Source organism: Rissa tridactyla, chromosome 4 (assembly GCF_028500815.1).
Source record: "Rissa tridactyla isolate bRisTri1 chromosome 4, bRisTri1.patW.cur.20221130, whole genome shotgun sequence".
In the NCBI taxonomy this organism is placed as follows: Eukaryota; Metazoa; Chordata; class Aves; order Charadriiformes; family Laridae; genus Rissa; species Rissa tridactyla.
The window spans coordinates 64,472,475-64,496,527 of NC_071469.1; the positions used below are offsets into that span (position 1 = coordinate 64,472,475).

Below are 24,053 nucleotides of genomic sequence, written 5' to 3' on the forward strand. Positions count from 1 at the left end.
TGTCTACAGGCTGGTTGAATTTTGGATTAATTTGATTTTTTTTCAGGTGTTCTGAGCTATTGAAGGGAGGGCCGGGGTTAAATACTCGCACCATGAGTGCCCTAAGGTGGTTCCAATGCCTCAAGGAAGGATTATCTCATAGTGGGAAGAGTAGTGCCCAAAGCAGTAGAACCTGTCATTTTCCTCTTACTTGCACAAGGAGCCATTTTTCTTTCCTCTGCCTTGCTGTATCCTGATCAAAACCTTGCATTAGGCCAAGGAAACCTGTGTGTCCAGGTAAGGCTGTGTGCAGTGAGAGAGGACAAACAGGGCTGCTCTTTGCACCTTATCAGAGTGAGGACAAACAACTCAGGAGAGCTCATCCATCTCTGGTAGGCCTGATTGAGTGCAGATGACAACACTTAAATGGCAGAAAAGCCCCATGGGCAGTTGGGACCCGCGAATCCAAGCCGGAAGGGAAGCGTGCTGTGTGGATGCATGCCATGGACACTCAGTGGTGCCCTCTCCTGCGGCTGAGCGCAGCTCAGGGCACTTGGACTGACTGGAGCTGAGTACTACCAGACATCCCTTGAGTCTCTAGGCTTGTCAACAGATCATTGTAGCTCTGAGGTTGAGTCACCTGCCTGCCATATTTGCTTCAGAGATTGGAGGAGAGGTGGAAAGTGTGACTATGTAACTAGGAATAACCATGTCCTGTCCCATCACATTTGTGTCCACAGCTAGAAGCTCCCCGGCATTTTTCCAACATTTTGAATCAAAAAGCATGAGGTTTGGGAGTTGGAGAAAGAGTGAGAGGGATGTTCTTGAGCTGGGTTCTAGGCTGCCCAGTGCTCCTGTGGTGGGCTCTGCTTGTCCTACGGGGGCTTGCTCTCCCTCTGCTCACTCCTCCCTCCCTCCCGGCACCAAATGTCCCTCATGGCGCTGTCATGGGAAGCAAGGATTTCTCGTTGGTTTTGAGGCACCATACATTTGAACCCAAACAGACGTGCATGCCTTTTCTATAATATAATTAACTTGAGTTCTTGCCGTATTACTTGTGTCCTCAGTCTGGACCAAAGTTATACACAACCATACAGAGCTGTTTCTTCAAAAACAAAAATAACCCTGACCAAACAAAACTAATGTGAGAGTGGGAAGTAGGGATGTGCAGGGCTAATGGTGGTGGTGGTTTGCAGTCCGCTGTACGTGTTCATTCTTTTTGGCAGAATCGCATTTAAAGCTGATCCTTTTTGCCTTCATTTCAAGTGAAAAGAAGTTCCTTTCTCAGCAAAACAAACTATCATAGAAGCATTCAGTTTCTCATTTGCAGAATAAATGATTTCAAGTTCTCTTGGGTCCACATGGAAAAAGTACTCCACCGTTTTACCGGATGCTGTATTCTCCAAAACATCCAATTTTTTTAAATGGCTGTTTCTTAATTATCCACAGCTGAAGGCCCTTCCCTTTACTCTTGGCAGCCTATGCAGTCTTTATGGGGTGGAACAGGATCTTTCTTTCGTCCTAGGAAATAGTATTAATCCTGCCAGTATTTAACTGAATCCAGGATTACTAATCTGTCGAAAAGCTCTGCTTTTAGTTTTTACAGATGATGTTCAGGACATCTGATAGTTGCACTCATGTTGTCAAAAACGCACGCTGTGTTTGTCTGTGGTAACCTCAGAATTTCTAGAAGGGATTCATTATGTTCGTATTAAATGATTGTGGTCTTCATTAGTAAAAATGAGTCAAGTTCTCTTAATAAAATGGTAATTTTCTCATTTACGTTCTATATATCTGAAGCGATGGTTTTAAATACTCAGCATTTAAATTTGCCTTTCTAGTGGAATAATAAAGTATTACAATGACTGTAATTTAGAATGAATTTAGATCACTTAGTTATTTACTTTTCCCAGTGCTTTCCTGTCTAACTAGTCTGTCTGTCTTACAATCTGTTTTTCCTGTTTGTACCAATTTAGTTGATAAATATGCAGAAGCAGAATTGTTGGGAGGAAATTCCAAGATGCTTCAACTTAACTTTTCATTGGTAAAGCGATTAAGAAGCAAGCAGAGCTCCCTGGGTTTTCTGAAACATCATTTTGTATCTGTGAAGCCAGCTGTTTTATGTCACGTATATAAGAAAGAAGTCTGTGTGGAAAAACACCTGTTTCAGAATGGGCTGCTTATATAAGTGTATTGTCATTGCTTGTTTCACTCTTTAAAAATCTAACTTTACATGGGTTTTCCATCTTTTGTTTCCCTTTTTTTTTTTTTTTTTTTTTTTGAGTAGATCATTGCAAGTTTACAGATTGGTCTAGGTAATATGTGGAAAAAAAAAAATAGAGTGGTGAATAGGGAGAGTACAGTTGATCTCTAGTGCTACAGTTATGTGCTATTTTATGTGGTGCTTCCTTACAGGATTTAGAACTTCAAATGCATACAACTCTTATGCTATAGAATCTTAGAGGCTAAAATATGGTTAATTGGAATTAAACTCTGGGCTTCATCTTGCATGGGAACAAATTTACTGGAAGCTTCCTCATTTGAATTAATGCGAGTGTGAGGCATAGAGATTCCTTAGTGCAGCAGCTCAGAAAGAGTTACTCAACTAGGTTACTTTTCCAGTTGTGACTAAGGGGCCAATTAGCAGCATCCGGAATGAGACGGCAGCGCCTAGGTAAAAATAGATGGCATTTGGAGGAGCTGGGGGCTGTTTTGGAGAAGGTCTTCAGCTGCAGACTGAGAGAAGCAAGACGAAGAGGCAAGCTTCAGAAAGGAGTATTACAGACATGATTGTGAGAAACTCCGTGAACAGGCAAAGGTAGAAGCAGCCCAGAGAAACGGCAAGAAGCAATACCAAATTGGATCCATAAACTTGAAGGGCTTCTGCTGCCGAAGGAATGCCTGAGCTGGGTTCTTCACTCCCTTCTGACAAGAGAGATAATGCTAGCATTGATATGAAAATGAAACAAGCTGTAACATCCTCTGAAAATGACAGGAACCAGAGGAGTGGGTGTAAAGTTTGCTAGATTGTTAGGTCTTATGTTAAGGATTGATACTTCACTGCCTCTGTCAGAGGAAGGAGTAAGGCACACTGAAGTGCTGCTTCAGTAGGTTTGCTTGAAGGCGATTAGTTGACTACTGCTGGAGTCTCTTGAGTCCAAATAATTAAGTAATATGCCAGGTACAGGGAGGTGAACTTGATGGCATGGGATTGTATTATGCTTTCTAGCCTTTACAGTTATAACTTCGTCCTGTGACCACAACAGTTTCGATGGTCCTTCTCTGTCATATCTGTAGGATACTGAAGCCACTGGATTAGTATAGTCGAAAACTCTTTTGTTCTTCACTGACCTACTTTGACTGCACATTAGCTATTGGATTGGGAAAGGGCCATCTGTATACGCACCCACTGATACAGCCTGCATGTGCCTTCTCTTGACAAACTTCAGTCCAGTGGAGGTAATTACTTAAAATACTCTTTTTTTTTTTATTGTAAATGGCATGCTCTGCTTGTCACTTAATAATGTATTAGCAAATTTGATATTTCATATAAAATAAAGAAGGTAAGAAAGGATGCACCTGAAGTCCTATCTTCAAATACAGGAAGGATGTGTGTAAGTTAAGAGTTCTTGCTAGTGGTCTAGTAGTGAGCCTGCTGCCTCCTAAAAAGTATGGGAGAGCTAGAGAATGGTATGATCTGTGTACTCTTATGGTCAGATGCAAAGCATGTTTGCTGTACTATACATGCTTTCTTGATCAGTGACCTATACCTGCAAAGACTCTATAAAAATGCCTTTTAAAAGTTATGCTAATTCACCAATAGTGTATTTGGATCACCTCACTTATGAAGAGGAGCTTTCAGACTTGGTATAAACCTGCAAAATACACACTTTGCCTACTGAGTTTTTCTCCATTGATTTTTCATGGAATATATAACTGATGAGATTGCTCTTCCTTTTCTTGATTAGTAAGCAATGAGCTTTCTGCCAATTATAGCAAAGGTGTAATCACCATTCTAATGAACCAGTATGATACTCCTGTTGACTTCAGTTTGGCCAGGGTGCCAAATGCAGGTGAAGTTTGCGACCACGGTACAGGTGAGGATAAATATTGTTGGTAATCTAATTTCAGCTTACTGTCTTCAGTAGAGAAGCACCTTAACTAATGAGTAGTTTGGAAGAGGTTGATGGAGAGTATTGTTTGGTAACCACAGAAGAAATGTTTTAATTATATTTAATGCCTAAACTGTTATGTCTGGTTCATATTTCTAACAGTCTAAACTAATGAAGTTTTGCGAAGTGACTTGATGCGCAGCAGAGCAATGCCAAGGCATAACCTTGACTGTGTAGTTTTCGGTTTTCTCAAGCTTGTTTATGAACCTTAAGAATCATAGAATTGTTTAGGTTGGAGCAAACCTTTAAGATCATCAAGTCCAACTGTTAACTTAGCACTGCCAAGTCCACCACTAAACCATGTCCCTAAGGGCACATCTACACATCTTTTAAGTACCTCCAGGGATGGTGACTCAACCACTTCCCTGGGCAGCCTGTTCCAGTGTTTGATAACCCTTTTGGTGAAGAAATTTTTCTTATATCCAATCTAAACCTGTCCTGGTGCAACTTGAGGCCATTTCCTCTTGTCCTACTGCTTGTTACTTGGGAGAAGAGACTGACACCCACCTTGCCACATCCTCCTTTCAGCTTGTACACAGCAGTAAGGTCTCCTCTGTTGGAGGATTTTTAATACAAAGGGGTCATCCTGTGAACACTCCAAGCACCGAAGAACTGCTAACAACTATGTAGGCCAAGCACCGAAGAATTGCTAACAACTATGTAGGCTTTGTTAGTTTGAAGGCTATGTGAAAACATTGTAGCGATGTTAGAAATGCTGAGACCAACAAGATATGAGAAAGTGTGGTGAATTCAGCGTGCGAAATGTAGAACTTCACCCAGGATATAGGAGGGGTGATTGTCTGCGTGGACAGATGCTTTAAGCCAATTATAATATGTTGCTTGCCGCGTGCACAGCTCGTGTAACCAATCAGCAAATTGTCGGCACGTGATGCGGAATCAGAACTTCTATAATAACTGAGCTATCTCTGCAATAAACTGGCATTAACCTGATCACATTGGTCGTTGTGTTATTGTCCGAGCCTTCCGCGTCGACAAGTGGTGCCCGAACAGGGACCCTCAGATCGGTGTTGGGATCAGCGAATACCCGATGAGCAGCCGACGGACGGAGGGGGCGGAAGAAGCCGGTCGATAAGCGAGTGCTGCCCCGGCACTCGGGAAGACGCTATAGCGCATCAAGGTAGGGAATCTCGCTCTGGCCAAGCGAGCGGCCAGGGAGGAGATGGGGTCTACGCTCTCCAAAGAAGAAGAGGCAGTAGTTAAGCTCCTCCAATATATACTCTCTACGAGAGGATTGAAGTATCATACGCCTACCTTGAAGGTGCTCTTAGCATGGGCGCGGGATAAAGGACTTATCCCCACTGTTGCTGCCGCTTTTGCTCAAGATACGTGAGCTAAAATAGGAGCGGTGTTGTGGGATGAAGTAAGTAAAGGATCCAAGGAGGCGCAGAAACTCTCCACTGTGTGGAGGTTAGTATCAGAGACTTTGAAAACAATGCAGGCAGAACGTGCTACAGCTGCCTTTGCAGCATTAACACCTGGAGTTAAGGATGTTTCCCCCACGAGTCTTTCTTTTGGGGGATCGCCAGAAGCTGTCGTCCCTCAACCCCGGGGCTGCAGAATAACGCAGGGGAATGTAGTGAGTCGCACCGTTACTGCCCCGAGCCAGCCTACTCCCACTACAGACTCTCTTGAGACACCTGTTTATGAAAGTGGAAAAGAGGAAGAAACTATGTTTCCTCCTCCCCCTCTCAAAGACACTGTTGTTGAAAATACCGAAGGAGACCCCCCTGAGGATTCCGGGGATCAGTCAATGCCGTACCCTCCTCTGCCACCCTCTACTCCGCCATCACCCAGCAGCAGCACTAGAGTACCACCTGGTGTACTGACAGACCATCAATTCTGGGAGTTGTTAAAAAAGTTGGAAGCGATGGAAGCTCGTCTAGATGATCAATTCAGTTCATGAGCTCCTCCAGTTTACCCTGCTCCTTTGCCACTGCCTCATCATGCCTCGTCGTGGCCACCATTGTCGGAAAATGCAGGGGGTGGGGGAGCGGTAAGAGGGGAGAAAGAATTGAAAAACCGATGGAGGGGAGTAATTAGAGACGCGGCAATTGAGGGCATGTTTCTTGATCCTATGGCATTTCCGGTGTTTGCTAATGTGGGGGGTGGAAAGGATTGGGAACCGTTTGATTGGAAATTGTTAAAGGAGGCGAAACAGGCTGTTAGTCAATATGGACTAGGCTCTCCTTATACGAGGGCTATGGTAGAGCATTTATTTACTGCGAATTTACTCACACCACGTGATTCAAAGCAGATTTCTCAAATGTTGCTCACCCCTTCTCAGCAGTTGCAGTTTTTCAGTGTGTGGCAGAACCTATGTGATCAGGCTGCTGCCACCCCGCGTCCTCAAGGTGATCCTTTGTATGGGGTACAAACACAGATGTTAATGGGGACGGGACCTTACGTTCGGACTGACTGGCAAGCTAATTTTGCTGTGGAGGTTTTGCAACTCAGTCAACAGCTAGCTCACAGGGCTTTGCTAGGGATTAGAGGGGAAAAAACTCCTGCTTTTACAAATGTTTGCCAAAAATCTACGGAGCCTTATTCTGAATTTGTTGATAGATTGCATGCGGCTATTTCTGCTCACCCTGACCTTGATGAGACCGTGAAAGCGAAGTTTTTAGACTTACTTGCTTTTGATAATGCAAGTGATAAAACCAAAAAAGCTCTTAGTACCCTACCTCGAGGCAGTACCACTGCTCAGCTGCTGGAAACAGCAGAACGGGTGCTTTCCCAAGAACAGGCTACGGTTATGGCTGCTGCTGTTGGAGCTGCGGTACGTCCTTTGATGCAACAGCAATCAAAAGGAAAATGTAATAATAACGATAAGAAAAGGCATTCTCCTTTCAGCTTGTACACAGCAGTAAGGTCTCCTCTGAGCCTCTTTTTCTCCAGGCTGAACAACCCCAGTTCCCTCAGCTGCTCTTGTGGTTGAGAACCTTCACCAGCTTTGTTGCCTTTCTCTGGACATACTCCAGCACCTCAATGTCATTCTTGTAGTGAGGGGCCCAAAAGTGAACACAGTATGAGGTGCAACCTCACCAGTACGGAGTACAGAAGGACGATCACTTCTCTAGTCCTACTGGCCACACCATTTTGGATACAAACCAGTATACTAGTGGTTGCCTCGGCCATGCCGCCAGCTCATATTCAGCTGTCTGTCGACCAACACCCCCAGGTCCCTTTCTGCTGGGCAGCTTTCCAGCCACCCTTCCCCAAGCCTGTAGCATTGCATGGGGCTGTTGTGACTCAAGTGCGGGACCGGCACTTGGCCTTGTTGAACCTCATACCATTGGCCTTGGCCCATCGATCCACCCTGCCAAGATCGCTCTGTAGAGTCTTCCTGCCATCAAGCAGATCAACACTCCTGCCCAACTTGGCGTCACCTGCAAACTTACTGAGGGTGCACTTGATCACCTCCTCCAGATCATTGATAAAGTTGTTAAACAGAACTGGCCCCAATACCGAGCCCTGGGGAACACCACTTGTGACCAGCCACCAACTGTATTTAACTCCATTCAACATAACTCTTTGGGCATGGCCATCCAGCTGGTTTTTTACCTAGTGAAGAGTATGCCCATCCAATCTATAAGCAGCCTGTTTCTCTGGGAGAATGCTGTGGGAAACAGTGTCAAAGGCTTAACTAAAGTCATGTAGACAACATCCACAGCCTTTCCCTCATCCACTAAGCAGGTCACCTTGTCATAAAGGAGATCAGGTTAGTCAAGCAGGGCCTGCCTTTCATAAACCCATGCTGACTTGGCCTGATTGTCTGCTTGTCCCGTACGTGTCGTGTGTTGGCACTCAAGATGATCTGTTCTGTAATATTGCCTGGCACTGAGGTCAGACTGACAAGCCTGTAGTTCCCCAGGTCCTCCTTCTGGCCCTTCTTGTAGATGGGTGCCATATTTGTTAGCCTCCAGTCAACTGGGACCTGCCTGGTTAGCCAGGACTGATGATGAATGATGAAGAGTGGCTTGGTGAGCACTTCTGCCATATCCCTCAGTACCCTTGGGTGGATCGCATCCAGCCCCATAGACTTTTGCATGTCTGTCACAGTTTGGGCTGTGTTGGCCAATGACAAGACAACAGACGCTCTCTCCCACCTCTCACTCTAAGGAGAGGAAGAAGAGAGATAAAGCGATTTATGAGTTTCAAAAAAACTAAACTACTTTAATGAAATATTAATAATAAAATAAAATGGAAATAGTGAAATGGATATATTATATAGAATCCTAGAATGTGTTGGGTTGGAAAGGACCTTTAAAGGTCATCTAGTCCAACCCCCCTGCAGTAAGCAGGGACATCTTTAACTAGATCAGATTGCTTAGAGCCTGATCAAGCCTGACCTTGAATGTCTCCAGGGATGGGGCCTCCACCACCTCTCTGGGCAACCTGTTCCAGTGTCTCACCACCCTCATTGTAAAGAACTTCTTCCTAATGTCTAATCTGAACCTACCCTGCTCTAGTTTAAAGCCATTGCCCCTCGTCCTATTGCTACATATATAACCGTATCAAGTTCCCAGGAAGATGTCACTGGCAGGCACTGGGGAAGTTCCAGACTGGACTCAGTGACATGTGGGAACTGGATTCCATATCTACCTTCAGGAACGCATGGATCGGGATCAAAGGTAGACAAGCTAACAGGATCCTCCCTGGGAGTAAGTCATTGAAGAAAGAGAGCCAGTGAAGAAGTCAAGACATTGAAAAAGCCAACCTGACCCCTTTGATCCCTCAGCTTTTATACTGAGCATGGCAGATAGGATGGAATACCCTGTTGGTCAGTTTTGGGTCACCTGTCCTGTCCACTCCTCCCCACAGGTGCGACCCCGCCACGTGGTAAACAACCAACTCATCTGACCCTGGCTGCTACAGCAACAAGTATAAGAAGAGCCTCTCTGTTAATTTCAGAGAGTTAGAAGAGGCTTAACCAAGAAGCAAAACCACTGAACAGAAACTTGCCTCTGCTCCACCCCAAACCAGGACACAGTGTCTGAGGTTAGGAGGTTGCTAACCATTTCCCCTTGGATAATGGGGGCATCATTCTGCTCCCCATCCCTGTCTTCCAGCTCAGGGGGCTGGGAACCCAGAGAAGAACTTAATATAAAACTCTTTATTTGTAATGGGTCAAATATTTATTTTTAAAGTAATGCAGTGTTGTAGACTGATAGTCATATTGCAGAGGGGCTAAGCAATCTGTAGAGAAACTCACTTCAGGTGCCAAGACCCTGTGATGATCACGTAGATTTGTGTGTTCAGTATCAGATGGCGTTTCTGAGGGACAAGAAGACCTATGATTGATGGGCATGTATGCAGGTAAATATATTTTGCCAAAAGAAAACGGCATTGTTTTATTCAGTGTTTTTGGAAGAGGTCAGAGCTAAAGATGTTCTGAAAAAACATCCAGGCACATTATGGTAATGCAAGGCTGCAATAAGGTTTGTTCTTTAGACAATGACAAATATTCGGAAATGAGGTGTTGCTCTCTAGAACCTTGTGTTGGGGAGATAAAATGTCTTTGCCACTTTGGATTCAAGCAGCAAAAAAAGTTGCCGTGTAAAAGATAGAAAAGTGGCCTAATAGTCTACATCACTCAAATTTCCAAATTTTAGCAAAAATACCCAGTTTAGGTATAACAGAGCAGTGGACTTTGAAGGCGAATGATAATTACTGGTAAATGAGTTTCTAATTTACATTGTTTTAAAACTGAGCTGTGCCATTCTGTGATGGCGAGATCTTATTTTTAAAGGAATAGCTGGTATTTTACAGACATATGTAATGACAATACAAATAATGTAAAATATCCAGCTTAACACAGACTAACGTGACAGGTTATAGGGGCGTATTATATAAATGTCATGTTTTTCCCCTCTGTTGGTGAATTGTTCCAGATCCTGAATAATCTGAAGATTAAGAGCTTGCTGTAGAAATGGTCCGGAACAGTGGTATATTTCTGTGCATCAGGGAATGTGGGAGAGCTCTACAGTGATTGCAAAAGCAAAATAAAATAAAGTAGATTTATTTGTTTATTTTCTGTCATTTAGGCAGATCCACTGGGCTTGGCGATATGAGAAAAGGGCGTTCCCTTAACTAACAGCTTGACTAATTGAGTTATTGTCATGAGGTATTGAATAACGTAGTCTGAGCCCTACAGATGACCGTATCTCAAGGCAGCTGGTTGAGCCTGAGTGCTAGAAGGACTTATGCAAGGAACATAACGTGAAGGCGGGAACGATGTGTCCTTTCTTGACAAATAAACCACATGGATTGCTTGTGGATGTTAAGTCCTCACGTAGTGTCTTTGAGTAATGCTTTCTAGTTTCTCAGTGAGCAAGGAGATACCATCCTAGTGTGTAGATCAGGATGTACCTTCAGGGTTTCCTGTGTTTCCTCGTGTCTCAGCTGGAATGTAGCAGGGCTAACGTTCTTGTGCTCAGGAAACGCAGGTGAGCAGTGAGCGCCGTGGCTGGTGTTCCTGAGGGACATGCCTCTGCATACGCATCTCCCCCTGCAGCCCCAGCTTGTTTTTGTGTAACGTTGAATCCAGCTTGAGGTGTTGATTCTGATCCTGGAGGATCTCATTGGGCTGAAACTAGTATTTAGAATACTAAATGAATAATGAAGGCCAAACCCCAAAATTTCGTTCTTCTGTCATGCTGGAGCTTCTGCAGTAAAGAGGAAATATGTGTTAGAAGTTGAGCTTTCTGGGGGGTGTGTGTGTGTGTGTCTGTTTGGGGACTGTAGAATGAACTCCCAGTTTGTTTCCGCATCTTCCAGTGTAACTTTGGGGTATGTTTGTTAAATCTTATCTTTTTCTTACACATACCTAGCATCTTGCATGTGTGTAGTTCCATAAAATTCTTACTCCATTACACACATTGCTCCCTCTGCAGAGAGAATGAGAGAGAAAACACATGATGGACAGTCATAAGGCATAGTGCGTTACTGGAAAATACTGGGAGGCTATTGTGGTAAATTAGCATAAAGTAGAATATGTTCTTGACTAAATTTGTACTACCAAATGAGAAGGGAATGGAAGTTATGTTTTCAGGGTTCAATTAAACTCTTCTAAAGGTATAAATAGAATTACAGAATCTGTATTTTCTATGTATGTATATTATTTAAGTTAATAAATATAAATATTTTTAAATGTAAGCCTGAGCTCTTAGACAGTGAGTTGCATATGTAGAATAGTTCTCTCTTAATTACTTCTTTGACCGAAGAATGAAGTACTCCTGTGACTGCTGGGATAAATTAGTGGGTCAGTATCAAGCAGAGTAGCAATCCTGGCACTTGTTCTGAGCCCATTTGGATGAGAGTTATGTTTTGAGTTTCCTGTGCTCTTGGTTTAGTATTTTTGCAAGTGTCTTAAGTGTTTCTGAATAAATTTCATAGAGTGACTCTGTAGTTTGAGCAAAATGAACATTGCATATTTTTATTTGGATGGATGTCAGTTTCAGAGCACTTACTAAGCAAGGTATAATTTTTGCACTCTTACAGGAAGCATGTACAGCTCTATAATTTTATCATGATTTCATATGTACTTAATGCACCAAACAAATAGATTCCAATGCAAATCCTGAACTGCCTTGTGACCGCAGTTAGAATGGAAGGTAACTGTAAAACTGCAGTGACATGTTTGTGTTCTTGTATTTACTGATCATTATAGAGCAAAAGCTTCTCATGTCATGTAGAAGAAAATTGTGATCTGATAAGAATCTTATAAAAAGGATGACAATAATCCTCTTAAGGATTCTTCTGTCTTAGGTCAGCAGGCCATAAGTGTTGTGTTGGTTTTTTTTTTTTGTTTTTTTTTTTTTGTTTTTTTTTGCAAAGGTGTTTCTTAGTAGCCTGGAACTTGTAAACATTTTTCTGGGTTTTAGATTTTTTGCCATCCAAAGAACCTGGAAACCATGAGATGTTCATTACAAATTGCTAGTCTTGCCATTTTCTGATATTTGCCATTAATTTGCAACACACAAAAAAAATTGCACGCGATGTAGCACGATAAAGTTTAAGCTGCAATTTAATCCATCATTCTTGCTGAAATTAACAGAACCAAAGTACAAGATAAAAGTGATATAAGCATAGCATGACAAAGTTGAAATAATGAGCTGAGACTTGCGTCTCTGTTGGCATTTGGGATTCCAGTGCTCTACTAAGAACTTAAGAATGGATGGAGGATGGCAGGGTCCTAAAACTAGTTAGGCAATTAAAAGTACACTGAAAAAGCAGCCTGGAGACCTGTTAATGATTTTAAAGGAAAGGAAGACAGCAGTAGGGTGACCCAGTGGAGCGCTGTTACTATTGTGTAGCTTTTGCTCTAAGTCTGTAATTTGAGAAATCACTTGGAAAATGAGATGTCTTTGTTTACATGGTGTTCCTGTCTCTGGTGGTCTTGATGCGTTTTAGGGTAGAGTTGTTGAGCAAGTAGGCAAGTACAGCTTCTTTTGGATTTGCATTTGCTCTAACCTGTAGCTTTTGCTATTCAAATGTCTACAGAAAAGCTTGACTTTAATTCTGGCGTACAGCTCCTCATGGTAACTGCTGAAAGGAACCCACGGATGATTCAGCACTGGAGGCAGTGCCAGCTCGAATTGAGCAAAGGTGTAAGGAGTAATACTTACTAGTCCTGGAATCTCAAAAAAACCAACAGCAAAGATTTTTTTGTGTAGAGTCAGTCTTGTGTTTGTAATGGAGCATGATGTTAAAATTCAGAGATCTTTCAGTTTGTGGAGGTTTTGATTCTTAGACTAAGGATGTTCTAACACAGCTCTGGGAGCTCCAAAGCGTGAGCTGACTGTACTGGGTTTTCATGTTGTCTCCCAGTGTAGTATTGGGTTGGGTTATTTACACGCCTAGCTAAATTAACAGGGCAGCGCTTAAGAAAAAACAAAATAAACCACCAATCAACAAACAAACAAAAAACCCCAAAACAACCACAAATCCTGTAAGTGGACATATGCTTATGTTTATACAGATGTAGAAAGTAGATGATGAACAGTTTCTGGATTCCTTTGCACACGCACCCCCCACCCCCCCCAGTTTTTTTTTGTTTTGTTTTTGTTTGCTTGGTTTTTTCTAAGAACATTAAAATCCCTCTCTTTTTCTTATTCTCCCCGCCCCCCCTTGGAGAAGACTTTGAAAAGTAACAATTGTGTCTTTCATACTATCTGCCGTTGGAAGGTTAGGCAGAAGGTACGTGGCAAAGGTACCCTCATAATTTTTTCACTAGCTCAGGTCAGTATTCTCAAGTGGCAGGAGAAACATGGACAGCAGCTCTCTCTGGTGACTGTTCAGCAAAAATACTGACTTTGACTCTCCTGGATGAAGGTTAGCTTGTACTTTGAAAGTGCAGTTCAGTAATAACCTACTTAGGTAGCATAAACTTTCTGAGCCCGTATGAAAGAAAATTGAGTCAGTCCAGGAGAACTGGCCACAATAACTCTTGGTGTTTCAGCAGTGTATTTTTGCCTTATTTTGAGATTTTTTTGCCATGTATTCCATTTAGGAAATTGAAGTAACATTTCTGTATTTTTTTGCTAGCCTTTTTGCTTCCCTTAAAAAAAAAAAATTGCCAATAATTGTTTTTGAAATACTAGTAAAAATTTTTTTTGGGGGGGGGCAGGAGAAGAAAGCAACCTACAAAATCTGATCAGCTTGGGGCTAAAAAATAAGTGTTAATTTGATGTCTAGGCAAACTCCCCGTAAGTAATGTAATGGGATATATTAAGTGTCAGGAACCTCCAGATATGTAGGGGCTTAATCTAATCTAGCCCCTAACCACTAACTCATTCATTCTTGTTTTGCTTAAACACTTTGAGCTCGTATTTTTTCCTTTTAATATATTCTGCTACTTTTATTGTGTTACCTATTCCCCCCAAATTTTTTTCCTCTCCATTTTTTCCAAGTCTCCTGCTCATGTTCTACCTCATTCTCTTTGTCTCTTGGTCTTCTAATACTTTTTTTTATGTTGTTGCTCTGCCTTCTTTAGCTTTCCACTCTTGTCTCCTTCTTACAACATTCACAGCTGCTTTGCCATTCTTCCATCTCTCCTGAAATTTTCTAGTACGCTCATCCACTTGCTTTTCCCCCCATCAGTTTTTTTCTAAAACTTATGTCATTTGAATCCTTTTCCATACTTTCTCTGGTATCTTCTTTGACCGTTTTTGGCTTGAATGTATTTGTAGGTAGAATAGGTAAACTTTGACTGTCTTGGATTACTCCATTAGTCTAAACCTTTCCCACTCATTGCAGAACTAATGAGGAGGGGGTGAAAAGTGTTGTCAATTTACCTAAGGAAGAAGGCATTGTTGCTTGGCTATGAAGAGACACAGTTACTACTAAGTGGTGATTAGTAGTACTAGTGTGAGGAACATGATATACTACCAAATATCTTGTGAGTCTCTATTTTTGTGGGACCTAGAACAACGATTGGTGTACCCAGATACCCTGGTAATCTTGTGTTTCATTAGTTGCTCATGAATTCTCACTATCCACTGTGTATTTCCTGATTGCTTATTATTATCTGAGCTGTTTGATATAACTCTGTTTCATAACAGATTCATCATGTTAGTTCAGTGATGAGTAAGAGTACCCAAACTTGTAAAACCTAGGACGTCCTGGAAGCTCTCTACTCACTTGAGGGTGACACATCATCAGTGCTAATTTGCAGTGATAGAGTCCTTTTGCAACAAGTATGGAAGTAATAGTATTTTGCTATGGCTTATCAGTAGCTTTGACAACCAAGCTTGTCGTCCTGGTCCACCTCCAAGTTGAAAGATGTTCACAGCGCAGACACCATTCATTGGTGTAGTCAGTGGTGGGATGAACAAGTGTTGGTCACAGATCGACAAAGCGTAGCCTAAAGGAATCTTTTAATTGAAACCTTGACTGCTGTGGCTCTAGATTGAGCTGTATGGGTGAAAGTGAGGAGGCTTAAACTGTTGCCTGAATGCTGCCTGCTGTGGAAGTAGTCAAAAAGTTTAGATGAAGTTTCATAAACTTTATGATTTTGAAAAATACGCTTTATTGAAATTCTTTTTATTGTCAGATTGTTTTTAATTCTTGATCTTGTGATGAAGGAAATGGAAGCCCTTCATCCATGTGTTCTATTAAGGGGCTGAAGCTTGTAAGATTTTCCATACATGAGTAAAGAGAATTTTGATTAATATATTTAAAAGTGTATCTACACTATAAAATTTTATTAATGTATATGATTAAGAGTATGTTTGTTAAGCAGTATCCCCTGTTGCTTGTAATGCTATTCCATATGCACTAAAGGCACTCAAATAAAATGGTAGATCTACACTGGTTTCAGACTACTCGTCCCAGTAAATGGTGTTTATTGAAAACCTAAATGAATTGTTGGGGGAGTATTGGCAAGCAGTAGAGGGGTTTGCAGTGTCCAGGATCACTGCGAAATTGCCCAGGAGTCTCCTGCTTGGTGAGAACTTGGTCAGGTTGATCAGTGAGAAATTTATGGTCAGGGAAATAATTCTCAATTTTGTGATCGATTATCTGAAGAGACACTGATTATCAAGAAAAGTGGTGGAGTATGTCCTGTCGTACACTTCTAATCATGCTTTTTGAATGTGCTGGAAACAGTGTGTTAATGTTGTGCTTTTCTTTTTGTGCGTGTTCACTCATGAAAGTCAGCTTGCGTTTGTCCCACTGTATTTATTGCTGTGTATATAATGTTGGTACTGGTTAGATGTTACATTTTGGAACACAGTGCCCAACTGCTGCCCTGCCTGTATAATTATTAAGTATAGAGAATGGGTTGGGAAAACAGGTTTGAAAAAAGCACCTATTATAAATGCATGATTAGTGACTTGACAAAGCATTCGTAATATTGACAGCCAGTCAGGAAAATTAAATGAATGCAATCGGGATAGTGATTACTTTTCTCAAGAAGTGTGTTTAAGAAAGAGAGGGCAAACATTTGTACTTCTTGGCATCTTAAGACCAAAATTCTACTGTAAAAAGTGGCTTACAGAATTGTGACTCATCAGGTGCAAGGGTATGTGTATGACAGGACCTTGAGTTAGCGAAAGCTTTGGCCTGGGTGTCACTAGACCTTCTCTTGAAGTGAACTTCTCAAAGAAGACCAAAAGGCTTTCAAATTCAAATTTGCAAGTTTTTATTTGAATAAAAACTAGAAAGTTAGCTTCTTACAAAATAGAATCTTCATAGGGACCTGTGGGGAATAGATGTAGACTAAGAGATTTATGTGTAACTGCCTACTTTGTGCAGGTAGGTCCTTGCTTTGATAGTTGGTGGCAGCAAAGCAGGAGAGGTTTGTTTGGTTTTTTAGAGCTTTTTTGTCACAAGGAGATTTTACTTAACTAGAAAAATCATAGTCCTAGGTTTACTAAATAACTGGTAGATATGGATACTGAAGAGTAATTGGGGAATTATTTTGCCATTAAGTTGATAGGGAAAGTATAGGAAACAGTCTCAGCGGAGGCGAATGAATACAGAGTTTTTAGACGTTGGGAAATTATAAGGAAGTTCTTAAAATTAATGGAAGAAAGTTACTGTTGATCTCTCTGTCCCCCATTCTGGACATACTTTGGTTTTAGTATGCGTTTTTATTTTTCATGCTTAATGTGGTGTTTGCTTGTACTATTGTACAAGAAGATGATGCTAGTTCTTTATGCAATCATCATCATCAAACTAATTAATAACAGTAATGTACATACTGGAAGCTATAGTTATTCTGCGGGCATTTGATTTTAATTATGAATAAATGTTCTGACAGTACACATGTGGTTGCAGAGTAACATGTGTGAGCATATCCTAGTTTTGCTTAATATTTTATATGTAGTCTGCATCATTTGTCTAGTTTTATTCTAATTCTAGGCCTTATATTGTCTTGCATCTGCAATCCTATGACTTTTCCTTACAGTCGCCATACTGGCTTAAGCAGCTCAATCTCCCCTCCTGTCTTCACTTCTTCATTTTGCAGCATTATACCCTTCATTGCAACACTACAGGCTGAAGTGGATCAGGGACTGATCCTGGTGTTCAGTATCTCCCACTTCTTGGCTTTTCACTGCCACTGAGAGGAAAACCATAGCCCGATTCTCTGGATGCAATTTTGCTGGTCTGATGCATAGTTTTGGTTTTCTGTGGTCCAAAATCAGTTACTTGTAAATTACTTTAATTAAAATATGAATGTAGTATAAACATGAATATATTTTATATCCGTTAGAGACTTGCAGTAAAAGTATGTTATCAGATTTTTATGTCTTTATTTGATAAAAGGATGCAGAAGGCAGAGACTGCAGAGATGACTGATGAGAAGGGACGGGCTGGTTGGAGTAGGGTTATTTTGGTAAATGGCCGTTAAGAGAGAAACTGAATTGCTCTGGCTATTTTAGAATTGGTATTTCAGCCCTTGTTGTAACAATTGTTGGTCCATGTCTTAAAAAACCCCCATATTACAGTACTTTCTGTCAATTTTTCTTATAACTTTATAAAACACGTGATTTTGTTAAAGGTTCTGATTCTATCTTGATTATCACTGTTCAGATGTATTAGTACTTGCTTTCACAAAGCCAGTTTCCTTTGAATCTCTGAATACTCGGTGTATTTTAAAAGCTTTGTACAGTTTTAAATGGCTAAAGAGAAAATTGACAGGCCTGAAAGTTAACTCATAGCAAAGACCTTCTGAAAATGAGGAGAGTTCTCAGACATCCAGATGGAAGTTTTATCTTTCTTTAAATTTTGATTTTAATAAATGCATACTCTCCTGTGCATTGGATGTAAATTACACATGCCACTTAATAGTGTCATTTTGATTATATTTTATAGATTATTAAAGTATCGTAGGTATTTACACAGGTTTATTAGAGCACTTGCTCAGTTTTCAGTTCTTTCAACTGAAAGTAGACAACAATGGTAATACTGCAGGTTATTACATTTTGGGGCCTAAATGTTTGGCTGTGCATTAGCACAAGAGTAAAATGTTGCGGAATTCATTGAAAGCTCTGAGTATCTGTCTGCTGAGAAGAAAATGATTTGCTGTTTTTTATCAACTAACTGTGAACATGTGCGAGGAACTGCGTATTTCATTTCAAGTCATCGCATCAAGATCAGCTCTGCTGTGGAGCTCAGTAGGTTTGTACCCCAAGTACCAGTGCACTCCCGGCTACGAATAATGGCATGAGGGTGCCTGGGGAAGTCCATTCTTAGAGATCTTTCGGAAAGGTTTGTACAGCTGTGAAAGAAGTGTTAGAGGATTAAGGAAAACACCAAAAAAAAGAAAAAGCAAACCTAAACCAAAAGAAAACCCCAAACGAACTAATGGTATGGTCTCTGTGGGAAGGTTGGGAACATGGAATACACATTTTATTGATATCTGCTGCCTTGTGCTATGCATATTAGGCCCCCATAAAATTTATTCTCATATACTTTTACTGTTTCCAAGTAGAAAAAAACACGGCATTAGGTATTACCCTGTTCCCAAGGTACCCTGAATTCCCAAGAACAATGAGAAATATTATTGTGTGAAACTTCTTGCAATTTTATTTTGTAGTGTGAATGGAAACTTCCTTAATAAAGAAAAGCAGATATGACCAGAACAATTGGTTTGTGGGGTTTTATTTTGTGGGCTTTTAGTCTTTGTTTGTTTGTTTGTGGGTTTTTTGGTTGGTGTTTTTTTTTTTTTTTGTTTACCACTATAGTTCGCATGGCTTGCTGATGTAGTAAGGCTGGCAAGAATTTCATGTAGTATTCTAGAATGGTTTTTCTTGAGAACAGCTTAATTATATTTTTCATTTTGTTCCCACACCTCCAGATACTTAACTGAAGGAAAAATGAAAACAAACTTTTATTATTATTTTGATGCTTTTGTCATTTGAAAAAATTATTTAATACCGACCCTACCTTAAAATGAGTGTAATCTTGAGTCATGTGAATCTGGTTGTAACTTGTGCTTCATTGTACCTTAACGGATTCCCATTTGATTTCAGCCTGTTTTTATTTGACTATGATATCCGTGTCGGTCAAAGGAAGTGTGTGCAAGCCATGTAGAACAATGCAACCAAAACCCCATTATATTCATGTAACATCATAGATTTTATTGATACTGTTTACATGTTGTCAAGTTCTGTGGTGGCTTATAGATAGCATAAGAAAGAGTGGAAGTTAGTTAAAAGTAATACGCTTGAAAAGTAGCCGATTGAACTTTTCTCTCTTTTTTGTTTTGTTTTGGTTTTTTGTTTGTTTTTCAGCACATATTTACAGTCTGTCTTTTGGAAGAAATTGTTAACCAATTAATTGTTGCCTGCTTGCTAATAACAGTGAATTGTGAAGACCATTCTCCTTTCTTGTACTATTTGAAGGCAGGTAGTCAAGAAAGCAGTCACAAGTACTTTGCTTCCCCAGGCCCTTTATCTCCTTTAAGGCTGTAACCTTAGAAAGGATGCTAATAGAAGTGGGGTTTTTTTGTAGTGGGTGAAGGCTAATGAGTTTCTGTGGCTCCTTGACTTACCTTAGGTTTCAGCACTGCCTGCTGTGAGGCATTTGAATGTGTGTGAGTGACGTGGCCAGTGGAACAGCTTTAGGGTGACCTGGTTTTGGGACCTTCAGTTTTCCAGAGATGTTTGAGGCAGGAGGAATTCTCCTGTGTAGCTCTTCTTGTTGGGGTTCTCTAGAACCACCTTTCTTGCATCTTCGGTAGCCTTTGGGAGCATGGGGTGAGCAGTTCCAATGGTACAAAATGCGGTGTCGTAACTATACCACTCTCTCCTGCCCACAGTTTCCTTTGGACAAAGCTGTTGTAGAGCTTACCCAAGGCTAATGAATATGAGATTGGCGTGTGCTGACTGATATCATCAGTTAAACTTTACTGAGATCTTGGTGGTTCTTTGTGAGATGCAGTTTGCTAGCCCATTGAATCCTGTCACTGCCATAGTGCTGTAAGCAAAAAAAAAGATTGAACAAACTGTTGTACTTTACCATGTCAGGTCAGAAAGCATGTAGCATCTTTATTACTACTGCAATCCATGTTTATTCTTTTCAGTGTTTAAGCAATGTAAAGTTGATGTGAAGTGCCTTGGGGTCCTTGCATCTCTATCAGTACTTTTTAAAATGATGCAGCTATATACTGTAATATTTGATAGGGCTTTTGAACTTGAAACTAGTAACTGTTGTGTACCTTGTTTTAATTAAAACAGATTCATGGTGCTTTGTCCTTCCATACAATTACTACCAGCTTCCAGTGTTTACCAAGCATTCCTTAACTTGACATACTCTTGTGTCAACAATAAGAAGTTTCACCATAGCTTGGCTTTTACTTGTATGTCCAAGTTTCAAGAAATAAACATCAGTTCTTTACTATTAAAATTTTTCTAGTTGAAATCAGCATAATTTTTCATTTATGTGTTGTATTGTGGCTTGGAAGGTCATTTGCTGGATTCTGGTGCTGACAGATGTACCTTTAAAAAAAAACGAAACAAAAAAAGTAGATCAGAGGCAGTGGAGTGCCCTCTAGTCTGAGGGTATACTTTCAGAGTCAAAATGTGTATTTAATTTCTGCACATTTCTGCTATTGTTAGCCTCTTACATACGTGAACATTGGATAAACTAAGCTTTCTGTGTACTCTTTTGATGCACTTGGTAAACTAACAAACTAATAAGAAGTTGACATTCCTTTTATTATTTTATTAAGTCTTTTATTTGCTGATCATTAAGAAAACAGAACAAAAGTAGTAAGTAGTACATTCTGCTTACTTTATTGGTGAAGCACATACTATTATTTTGTGTGAAAATGTTCCTATTGATGCATGTTGTGTGTTCATAGTACAGAAAAAAAATCCTCACTGTGTTTCAGTAAAATTGATTTTGCTATGGAAAGTGACAACATGGGGGTAATGATTGAATCTGAAACTTGTTTGCAGAATTAGAGTCTTGCTGTGTATTCGTGTACACATTCATGTATATTCATATAGAGTTATAAGTGACGCAGTGTTTTTAGAAATATAAATTAATCAAGCTTGATCTGTTTGACAGTTCTTTCATCCATCTTTGGAGTGGAAGTTAATGATGGTGAATGTCAGCCGCCAGTGAAAGCGGTGGTATATCATAGAATTAAGTCTTGAATGCTGTTGTGTTTGCATTCTCCACTTCAGCCTGGATTTTTTTGCGTGAACTTTATTTTCTTAGTAGCAGGTGATGATTAAATTACCTCTACAACATGTTGTTCAAGATCTCAAATACAAAATAGTAATACAGTTCCTATAAGGGGTTTGTTTGTTAATCTGAGCTCTGTTTTACAAAAACTGTATGAATGCTGCTCCTTTGAAATTGATCTTCAAAAAGAAATCCTGTTTTGTGTAATAAGATGCCAGACTCACAAAGATTTCCTTTCTTGTTTCATAGACGTTCCATCTTCAGAGCAGCCTGAACTGTTCCTAAAGAAACTTCAACAGTGCTGTGTCATTTTTGACTTCATGGACACGCTTTCAGACCTTAAAATGAAAGAATACAAGCGCTCCACTCTTAATGAACTGGTGGACTACATTACAATAAGCAGAGGCTGTTTGACAGAGCAGACTTACCCTGAAGTAGTTAGAATGGTGAGTTCCTTCTTTCTCATTGTCTCTTTAAATCCACTTGCAATTCCAGTTACACATTGTGGGCGAAATTCAACCCTGGAGTAGGTGGATTAAATGAGGCCTTTGGTTTGTGTTTTTTACTAGATATCACTTGGGAATAAATCTCCAAAGACAAAAATAACAATTTTTATATATGCTTAATTAAAGTCGTGTAGATGATGGTGTTGATTATAGTGTCACAAGTGTGTGAAAGGAAACCTGGATTGTTTCCTGATGGAGAAAGCCAGCAGCCATGAAATCAGAGTCCCTCACGCTTCCCCCCACCTGCCTTCCTCTCCCCCTCCAATGTAAATAATGGAATAATTTTTGCAAGTTTCTTATCTTCCTTTGAACTTTATCCAAGCTCTTAAGTGTGTACTTTAGACAGAGATAGCTTAAAGTGTGCACAGATTACGATTTTTAAATAATAAATGCTAAAAATGTTGTATAGGATAAGTGTGAAAATTTCCTGGTTGTGTTATGTGGATTCATAGCAGCTAACGTTAAAAGTGAGCAAGATTTCTCAACGATAAAGCCATACCTTTTATATAGAAATTGTCAAATAATAATGTGTTCAGTGTAAAAATGGAAACAATACCAGATGCTATATGCTAAAGAATGTTCATTGCGATTGGCAAAATCAATCACTGCTTTAAAATGTTTATTCTGTACTAGCATATGGAACCCTTATAACCTGTTACCTGAAAGAGAAGGCAATTAGTTAAATATAGATTTGGTGATGTTGGTTTCCTAATGTTACTGTGTGATCATGGAATCCACTGGCTATATGCTGTAAGAAGAAAAACATGAATAGATTTTACATGGTATTGTATACGTTCCTTATTTCTTTTCTGACACACAGATACGTGCTGTGTTGCTTGTCTGTAATATTTAAAAGTAGCTGTAAATTGTGACAGAATCATCAAGGGGTTAATAGTGAAGAAAAACACCAGAATTAAGGGTATATGGAAAAATTTTAATATGGCTTCTTTGTGTGTATGCATTGTCAGAAAGATTATAATTATGTGATCAGATTCTTCTCCTTCTCCCCCACCCTCCCTTTCTCCCTCCTGTACTGGACCAATCTCTGAATGAACTGCTTTTCATTCTGCTGTGTTGCTTGTTCAGGATGTGGTCTAATGCACCATTCAGATACCAGTCGGAATACAGAATTATTAGTTCTTTGCTGAATTCTTTTGCTGGTGCTGCACTGTAGTATCTAAATGGTTTGCAAATGTTAATTTAATCTCCCATGTACCCCTTGGGATCAAAAAATTATATCACACTCGTTGTATAGACAGGACACTGATGGACAGGTAACTTCAGGAAAATTGGTTGCTTTTTCTGTGTGTAGAAGATGCCTCCAGACTCACCTCCTGGGAGAATTTAGTTGTTTGTGGTTGGTTTGTTTGTTTGTTTTTTAGTGTTTCTGTTATTGAGGTTGTAGTCTCACATTGACTTTGGTTACAGTTTTTTACTGTAGCAAGATTTGTAGAATAAAGACTGCAAGTTAGTGTTGTCGTAGGTTGGGCCCCAAGAAAAAAGAAGAATTTGATCTGTAACTGCTCATAAAGTTCAGTTTGAATCATAGATCATACCCTATGAAGCAATCTGAACTTAAACTGTAGAAGAGATGCAAAACCCCTTTGGTGATGTCCTATTCTCCCTGCAGTCACTTATGTTGATTCACAAAACTGTTTAAATACTTAAATATAGTCTGTAACTATGATACGGAGTCGTCACTGGAAGTAAAGATAATAGCATGAATTCTTCCAGTGGATTTCACAGATATTTGCTAATGGAGCTTCAGGAATTCCAGTTTCAGCTTAGCTCATTTTTGGTGCAAAGCTGTTGTCTTCTCCAGTATTCCCCTGATCCTTTCATTGTGTCATGCCCTTCTTCATCTTACTTTCTTCTGCCTTGCATTTGAGCTCCAGTACTGAACTCGAGCTGTTTTCTCTTCAGTGCAAAGGTACCTAAACAGCGGAGGACTGAGAATATTCTCAAGTCCTATATCTGGCTACTTAGTGGTTCCTGACTGCCCAAACCTGGATTTTTACAAATAAAAAGACACATAATTAAGTAGGGAAGTGGACATATTTTTTCCTGAAGGATTTCCTGAGGAAGTTGTAATCTTTAAATTTTGTAAGAAACTCTAGCCTGCAACAGACACCTGTGCTGTGTTGAAGGTGTGAGCTATTGGAAAGTCAGTTTCAGAATTGGAAAGCTGGTGTACCCTAATTGTGCCTCTTGGTGTATGTGATCGCCAGCAGCGTTC

At 40.3% G+C, this 24,053-nt stretch overlaps 1 protein-coding gene across 8 annotated transcripts in view; it reads left to right on the forward strand.

The window, feature by feature from the left end:
- The window catches only part of PPP2R5E (protein phosphatase 2 regulatory subunit B'epsilon), a 78,052-nt gene that overhangs the window by 26,757 nt on the left and 27,242 nt on the right, over positions 1–24,053 (forward strand). For 6 of the 8 annotated variants that reach the window (XM_054201394.1, XM_054201395.1, XM_054201392.1 and 3 more), the window contains one exon: positions 21,561–21,757. In XM_054201394.1, coding sequence (XP_054057369.1) covers positions 21,561–21,757 — 197 coding nt within the window. Of the gene's footprint in view, positions 1–5,265; positions 5,290–9,031; positions 9,171–21,560; positions 21,758–24,053 lie in introns of those variants that run through there. The other 2 variants (XM_054201400.1, XM_054201399.1) reach the window with 2 other exon arrangements.